The 8,728-nt window shown below is 38.9% G+C and overlaps 1 protein-coding gene across 4 annotated transcripts in view; it reads right to left on the bottom strand.

The window, feature by feature from the left end:
• Window positions 1-1,223: 1,223 nt before the first annotated feature.
• The window catches only part of AP2A2 (adaptor related protein complex 2 subunit alpha 2), a 51,016-nt gene continuing 43,511 nt past the window's right edge, over window positions 1,224-8,728 (bottom strand). For all 4 annotated transcript variants that reach the window (XM_074585647.1, XM_074585649.1, XM_074585648.1 and 1 more), the window contains 7 exons: window positions 8,407-8,489; window positions 7,543-7,632; window positions 6,583-6,706; window positions 5,695-5,811; window positions 5,418-5,487; window positions 4,666-4,800; window positions 1,224-3,861 (listed from right to left, as the gene is read on the bottom strand). In XM_074585647.1, coding sequence (XP_074441748.1) covers window positions 3,784-3,861; window positions 4,666-4,800; window positions 5,418-5,487; window positions 5,695-5,811; window positions 6,583-6,706; window positions 7,543-7,632; window positions 8,407-8,489 — 697 coding nt within the window. In that variant the 3' untranslated portion in view covers window positions 1,224-3,783. The remainder of the gene's footprint in view (window positions 3,862-4,665; window positions 4,801-5,417; window positions 5,488-5,694; window positions 5,812-6,582; window positions 6,707-7,542; window positions 7,633-8,406; window positions 8,490-8,728) is intronic.

Here is an 8,728-nt window from a genome sequence, read left to right as displayed (position 1 = left end):
AAATCATTGTATTCAGTGGCTGCGTTTGTAACTTTGACAGTTGCATACATTAGCCAGACCTCCAGATGGCCTCAGATACCTTTTTTTTTTTTTTTTAATTAAACACTGATCACAATTTAACACTTCCACAGTGACTGCTCAGTGCTGGGAGTTCTCCTGTGTTGATTTTACTGGAGACCCTTGCAGTGAGGCTTCCTGAGCAGCTACCTGGAATGTCAAGGAAGTGAACTGATAAATTATTCTGATCAGGGGTGGGGGTTGGGGGCAGGAGGGAGCAGGAGGGAAAAAAAAGAAAAAAGAAGGGGCGAGGTGGGGGGGTGGGAGGGAAGACCACTTCAGAGTGTCTGGCTTTGCTCAGGGTGGTGTTTAACCAGAGGCTAAAAACTGGCCTACACACTGTGCAATAACAGAAATTTGACTTCCAAATAAAGTAGAAAGAACTGAATTTGTTTGTTATTTGACCAATTATTTTAACTGAAAAGAGGCTGTTACGTTTGTTACAGTTGCACTAGGAGCAGTGGAATAGCTCATTATTTCACTGGGAAAGGAGACAACTGAAAGTGGACTTGTCCACATCATCCATACGCAGCTGTTGTCAGAGAGCAAGGTGTTACACGAACCAAAAGCTAGTTGTGAGGTGCATGCAGACCCATCATCATTAACACGGACACGTAGCGGCTTTTGGACAAAGCAGAAATTTGCAGGGCATTTCTCTGCAAGAAGTTGAGTACCAAGAATCTGAAGCATAGATTTAAAGTTTGAGGGAGGTTACTTAGCAGTTTAGATATTCTTCTTTTACAGCAACATCAACTTTTTTTTACAAGTCCTGCCTATGTGTAACACAGGTGTGTGCTTCATAGCCCCAACCATACGCCCCTCTTACACCAGTTTACTGCAGCACGTACTATTAATATACTTACCTGTGTTACCCACTCGAGGAAGAAAGATTTTGACATCAAGGTTTTGGGTTTTTGTTTTGTTTTGTTTTTTTGACAGCAGAGTATTTGTAACATGTGACCAAACACACCAACAAAAAAGCCATAAAAAACCCAAACCCTCACTGGGTGAGCAGAGAGCTGTAGGCCAGGTTAAGACTTAACTGAACACAACCCACCAGTAGTTTGCAGGAAAGAATTTACTATTACACATCAAGTGTTGTTCCAGAACCACCATTCCATGCAGTTATTCTTTACATTTCCATGCCCCCAGACAGAAAAGGACAGTTTCATTACTGTTCTAATCATTTATTTAATCTTAATACGTTCTTCTGATGAATATAGTCTAATATATAGTCTTCTATATGAAAATTCTCCACTTAATTTGACAGAACTTTGTTTTATACAAATAAGACGATCACCATAAATGTTACATACTGGAGTGTAGGTCAAGAATGAACATGCGCTACCTGTTTTGCTATTCAGTTATTTTCACATGTCAATGCCTGAAAATACTGTACTTAAAAACAATAACACTGTTTACTGCAGAAATTACTTTGTCTGCTTGACAGGATACATCACTTTGGTAAGTTAACCATCATTCACAAAAAAATAATCAAGAATTTGTCCTTAATTTTTTCATGTTTCTGCTCATGGCTTCATTGAGCTGACATTTAATACAAAGCGTGAACAGTCATAAGCTTAACACAGTCACCACTGAAAAGACACTTTCCCGTACCCCCCTCCTTCCCACATTTTAGCACAGCTTGAACAAAAGCAAAGTGAACTAAAGTAGTGCAGTGTCTCAAGGTGTCCTTTAATGAGGGCACAGAACATTTTCAGAGGGACAGATACACAACAGGATTTGGAAAGAATGAAATAGAAGCTCCTCCCTGTCTTCGCTAAGACTGCCTTTAGTTCAGCACATCAGATTTTTAACGCAGCAGCCAACAGCATGGTTAAGATAGCAGGACTATTAAAGAGACACATGGCATCCAAAGGACAAAACATAAGGTAGTCCAGTAGTATTTTGCCAACTGCCCAACCTGACTGCAAGAACTGCTCATGAAGGCTTTTCAAAGACAATGTCTGTGACCAAAAAGTCTTGATTAGATCCTTGAAAGGCCATAAAAGGGCCAGTTGTTCAAGAGAACTTTTGCAGAAAGACCAGGTCTATAGCCAAGTTTTCAGTCCTAACATCCATAGTTACCAGCCATTTCTGGAAAAAACAAAACAAAAAAGTATCTCCCCAAATCCACACGCCACAGCCAAACCTTTCTTCCTCATTTTTCACTTGCACTCAAACCAAATTATAATTACCCAGTTCCAGCATTTAACTCAAAGCACTGAAGGAAAAAAAAAGCAAGGCACACTCAATCACGTACACTGCTGTCCCCTGCTGTGCACTGGGCAGCATGACAGGAGCTTCATTTGAACGTATTTTCAATGTCATCACTATCACTCAAAACCTTGATTTCACGGGCATACTTGGCTGCATGTGTTGTGAGACACCAGTCCCAGCCTTCCTTTAAATAACCTTAAGGAAATCTTGATCAGAGGTTCACTTCTCGTGTCAGCAGCAGCTGAGGTCCACTGTGACCTGCAGTACTCGCTGACAGCTGCCCGCAGTTTCTAACTGTGCTACTTCACCCGCTTCGTTTCAGCAGCCTTTGTTGCACCTCGAGGCTCAAAGAGCGTGAGCCAGAGCTGCATCCACTCACTTCTGCAGAGAGGCTGCAAAGAGTTTGCTGACGTGGAACAAGTTACAAAGGCTTTGGTTGTAAAAACCACTATAAAAGCTGAACTTTCGGGGGCCTTCTACTCTCTTCTATACCATGTTGGGTATTTTTACCACCACTGACAGACAGTAAACTGTTCAGGTATCAGTTATTCAACCTTTTGAGTTTTAACATTACTGTACACTGGAGAAAAAATATTGTTTAAAATTAAATTTTCATCTAAGAGTGCATGCCTTACAACCCTTCAAGGGCCCATTTTCTTCCCACTTCTCTTATACAATACCAGACTCTGCAGTTAGTTATATCACATCATTAGCACTATTACTTGCTAAGTCTGATGGGAAACAGAAAAAACACAGAACAGAATATTTAACTTCAGTTTGACTAATAATGAACAAGCATGTACTCATTCACCACCTATCAGAGAAGCTCACCTCAGTATTGAGATAAGCAGAAGGATTAAGAATAGCTCTTGTGTTCAATCCACTTTCCAAAGATCAGAAAACACTAAGATGTAAAGGATTACAAGATTAATACTTTAAGACTCTGGTCCTGCGGCATTTTCCAGATACAAAGATTGGCGACACTCAACATAAACATTCAATTTGATCAAATACATCTTGGAATCTGCCCTTCCATCCAGTACAAGACTTGCGGCAATGTTCAACTTTACAAAGTTTTGACTCTACATTAATATCTGAATTAACCTTTACTGAGCAGCGTTACACTGGGGTCCTGCAGCTCAGAGCAGAGGGAATACCTGTTAAAGGCAGAATGTTACTAGCCATTTCCAGTTGAAATCCTTGGTTACCACATCTAAATCAATTTCCCTTTAACAAGTTTAAAAGCCTGACCTCTGCAAAAAAAAAAAAAAAGGAGCACAAGACACCCCCTCCCACCCTTTGTGTAACACACTAAAAGCCATTTTTAATGTAAAAAGTCACTTCCCTGTACTGTACATTTTAATTTCAAACAAGGGTCAAGTCCTATTAAGGCAGGGAGCTGGTATTGGTTAACATTGCAGTACTCAGACAGTGATGTACAAGACATTTATTTGCAGTATGATGACAGCGATATAAATGGAAAAACCCAAACTGACATGGTTAATATTAAAACTGTTCCGACAGCAATTCACATAATCTCTGAGATACAGCTTCTTTACTTGTTCGTAGTGTGAGCCTATACATCTGAAAAAGAATATAAAATATTTACTTTTTAAGCACAGTTTGGCGTTAAATGAATGTACAGTCAACTAGTGAAGACTAGCAGTTAACTCTTACTTGTTTTCTTAGATTTAGTAGGAAAAAGACCTCAAGTTAAAACATGCAGAGGCAGCCAGCCACTGACTAATACAGTTTTTTCAAACCATAGGCTGGAGTACATCTTCAAACCCTTTGAGAGAATTACCATTGTTCTAATAGTTTTAGGCTTTAGCAGCAAGGTATTGTCTGAAGTTTTTCATTAAGACGACTAAATGTTGTGGGGGAAAAAGCGTAAAGACCCTCTACCGCCACTTCTTCAGAAGACAGGAGACTTGCCACCCAAAACTTACTTTTAGGCTTATTTAACTTTGATAAAACCTCTACCAAAATGCTTGAGCAAAAATATTCTTAACATTGTGTTTGTTTTCTTGTTTTCTTTTAGCCCATCATTATTAATTTAAAATGGCAAAGGGAATTGTAACTTAATCTTGTCTGAGGTGCACAAAACAACAACACTAAATGTTTCCAGCTTTCAAGAGAAGATGAGACTCCACGGGCAGTCTAGAGTAATACAGTTATGTCTTCCAACAGGAAAGAGAATTGCTACGAAGGCACAGCTTACCAAACTGGGCCAGGACCAGCTGCTACAATTTCATTTCTGGTTGGAGTGTGCGGTCACAATTAGCTACTGCAATAGTGATTTTAAGTAAATACTTTAAGGAGTTTCAGATATAAACAGATATTTAGTGCCAACAGTAACTTGTATTCAAGCTGTAGATAAACAGATACCTGTGCCTGGAGGTTGGGTTCAAGGCGCAGCAAGCATCCAATCTGAGTGGTTTTTGTATGTATGATACCAGCACCAACAAAGTTGGCAGGATTGGGATCTACCTCCTCAAGTAGGGCCGATCCAAAGCCAATTATCTACAAAAGAAACCCAGAAGATTTAGAAACAGGGACAGCAACACCACATCTACCCAAGCACAGGCACCACCAACTAGCAAAACAAGTAGAACAATTTTTATTTGAAGTGTTCAGGATGTTAAAGAATTATCCAATACCAATTTTATCACAACAGGTTTTTGAAGTGTCAGAGTGACCCTTATAATGAGCTGTTCCTGAAAAAAGAGTTCTTCTTGAGAACAACTAAGAAATAAGTTAAGATTCAACATAATTCCTGTTTTTGATAAAGCCAGCCCTGTCTTACACTACTCGCTTCTGTTTTGCTTAAGACAGCCAGTTCTACAAAGATTCAGTTGTTTTCTCTTTTAACTGATAACTCTAGGATAAATTAAGTCTTGGAGTATCTTCCAGTTCAGTGTTAAGCACTGAATTGGTGTTTTCTTAAATAGCTTCAAGTTTCCAGCTGCTGTATCTAATTCAAGCCACACAAGAAACAGTCCATTCGACCTGGCACTGCCAAGGGTCCGTTACACAACACTTTAAAAAGTTTATATGGCAACTGGATCATCTAAGATGAACAAAATTTGCTTATACCACTAGGCTTACACTACAAAGAGACATACCACGCTTCCACCCACCTTTGCTTTAGTGATCTCTGCGTCCATCGGGTGTTTTGCTTTAAAGATATTCTGTACTTCTTGTTTCGGACTGCAAGACAAGATGAATACATGGTATAACACGTGTATTATGTACAGCACTGTTCCGTAGCAACTAATTATATTGGGAGAGTTTATGACTCCCAGGATTACGTACGGGATGGGGCACTGCACCAGCTACATTCACAATATAGCCCTTTTTTTTTCCCCCCTTGGCCCATCACAAGAACCCCAAGCACAAGTACAGACAAATTCTTACTTGCTCAGTTGCTTCCAACGTTGAAAAAAGTCTTGAGAAGACATCTCTGTCGGCTGGAAAAATTTATTCAGTGTGATGGGTAATTTTACTGAAAGATTTTGAAATGTTCCACCATATCTGCATATGGAATAGAAAGAATATGGTGTATGCAGCACAGTGTCAGCAGTCTCCCAGCCTAAATCAACCAAACAACTGAGGATGAACACTAAGGTGCAACTGTTTATGATTAAAATCCATCAACTGCAGATAATGTTATTGCTAAGATACAGTTTCAATGCACTGTTAAGTATATTTATTTGCTCTGCTTAGACGGCACATGAAAATGAATTGGCAGAACTTCTAGTAAGGACATCTCAGTTTCAACAATGGTCGTTATCCTTCTAGTTAGCACCCAAAGGAGTGAAAGATATATCCCTGTGAAAACATACCAGTAAGAACCAGTTTAGACTGGAATAACAGAATGCAGCCAGAGACTGATGTTGAGTGGACATAACGAGATTCTATTTTTGACTGCATGCGTTTCCAGTCCAAGTTGTTTGCAGAAACGTTCTTGTTTTCAGAAGGAAGAAGTTACTGTGTATATTCTTGTCAAGATTTCTTAGGCAAACAGGAAGACTGTTTTATACGGATAGCGGAAAGAGAAGTCATGGAGATGTTTTATCAGTAGCTGCTTCTTGATTAGGGGGTGGGTTTTTTTAAACCACATTGTTCCAAGTGGACTCCCTAACTCCCCTAGGAGCTTAAAGCTTTGTGAGATGATTTTTTAAAGTCAGTCGCCTACGCAAGACAGCTTTACGTGTCCACATTCTACAATTCAGTTAGAAGACCAGGACAAATTTAACATCTTTCATCTAATTAATTCACTAGCATTTGAATCCTGTGTTTTACCTGAATTGAATGTTCAGGATCGGAGCTTCCATGAAGTCTGACACACATTCGATGTTCACAACCTGTTGAACCTGTGCACCTCCATCCACTGTGGGGTCAACAGGTTTTGTCTGAAGATTCAGGCATAAGAAGTGGTTAAGGAAAGTGATCAATGAATTGATAACTTCAAAAATTAGCAAATCCTCCAATAAGCTACATGAGGCATTAGCATCATGGCCACCCATTCTCTACCTGCTACTGAATATTCAAAGCTCAATTCTTGTACAGCAAAAAAGGGTTTGGGGTTTGTTTTTTTTATTTGTTTTTTTTCATACTGACATGCCTAGAAACAATAACCCCCCAAATTCTCAGTTATATGGATATTCTTAAAGAAAGATACCCTCAAAAGGGTATGAAAGCACAGACAGACTTTACGATAAAACCCATTGGACTATCTCATTTTGATGTGAACATTACAGTGATGCTTTGAGTCAAACAAGTTTGATTACACAGTCTCCAAGAAATCTTAAGTTTGCACTACCAAGCATTAAGGATGAACTATAAATTAGGAGCTTATTTTAAAGCATCATCATCATCATTGTATACATGTTTTCTTCTACCTCCACCTCAAGTCTGAGATTATCTGCTAACGCAGGACTCTAAGGACACCACATCTAAACCCCTGCTACTTCATGACAGTGGAGAAAGCTACAGAGTTACATTACATATTTATTCAGCCAATTTCTCCTTATATTCAACAATAAAATTTGTGTTTGTAGCCAGAGCTTTAAGGAGAGAATCTTCCGTCTCTGCTCAAGACTTTTTTTTTCCTACTAGAAAGTTCACTTTAGAGGGTTATCAGCAAGTTTCTCATTTCTTCATGTTCAAGAACACTGTGCCTTGATCCAGCAGCTTTATTACACTTTTGTGAGGCATAAAAGCCAAATAAGAACAGACACATGCTACTGCATTTAAGGATATTTGACTGTAGGTCATCTGAGCAGATTACTGTTGGAGTAAAATTCAAGAACTGTGTTGATGTCTTATTTCCATAGAAGATGAACATACGTCCTAGAAAGAAAAGAATAAAAGATATCAGAATTTTTAGGTACTTCACGTGTAATCATATTGAACTATTTGTGCTTCAAGTATGTAACACAGTCTTCACACTTTTCTTTAAAAGAACTTCTGAAAACAAACCATAATTTACATGGTTTATCCTACCAAGATATTCACAGTTCAACATGAAATAACTACACCATCAGACCTCTTCCCCAGTAGCTGTCACACAGGCAGTTAAAATGATCAGTGTAAGTCTTGCAGTTGCCAGATAACATTACTTTCTATATAAAGACATTATTATGGTACCAAAAATGATGCAGAAAGGGAGAAGCAAGCAATTCTAGTGCTGGCCTGTGTTCAATTCCCAGCTCCTTCCTAGATGTTTTCATTAACTTGTGCATTAATGTATTATGATAGACATGTTTGAGATGTATTGTGTATCATATTATTACACTAAGCTATACTGTAAGATATAAAAATTGAGGAGAATGGTCCTTTGTAACGCTGGCTGTACGAGACTTGCAACTAGGCAGCAAGAGCTGGAGCTTACAGTACCACTTAACACTCCATTTCATCTCGGCTACCAAGACAACCAAAGAATTTAAGGAAACTACAACCCACACAGAAGCCAGGGACACACAAATACTGAAGGAGTCTAAGATAGGTTAGGCCTGAAATAACGTTTCCCTCTAAGCAGCCAAGAAGTAAGTCCTATCTGCAACAGCATGCTGGCATTGAGTTGATAATGCAAGACAGCTAATCACTTGGCCTGAAAGCTCTTACCCAGATTCTGTCGAAATTCAGATTTCAATCCAATTTGTAGCAACTGATTTTCAAATAAGACTCCATTATTTTTACACACAAACCTAGGGGCAGAGAGGGAAAACATATTGTAAATTGAGCCATATTAAACGATATTTAGAACCCCAAAATTCAGGGTTTACACAGAGGATGAAGATTGTGGTTAACCTAGAGTGCATCAGTCTGTGAGAGAGGCCGTTGCAGAAAACTGCAGTTAGAAACAACAATTTTACAACCAAAACCACCACTTGTAGGACACTAAAAGAACTGAAATTCTTATTTGATAGGATGTCTGAGAAACTAC

This window comes from Larus michahellis, chromosome 4, assembly GCF_964199755.1.
Source record: "Larus michahellis chromosome 4, bLarMic1.1, whole genome shotgun sequence".
NCBI classification, from domain to species: Eukaryota; Metazoa; Chordata; class Aves; order Charadriiformes; family Laridae; genus Larus; species Larus michahellis.
Note: the sequence above shows the minus strand (reverse complement) of the source record. Positions and strands in the feature narration are given on the sequence as shown.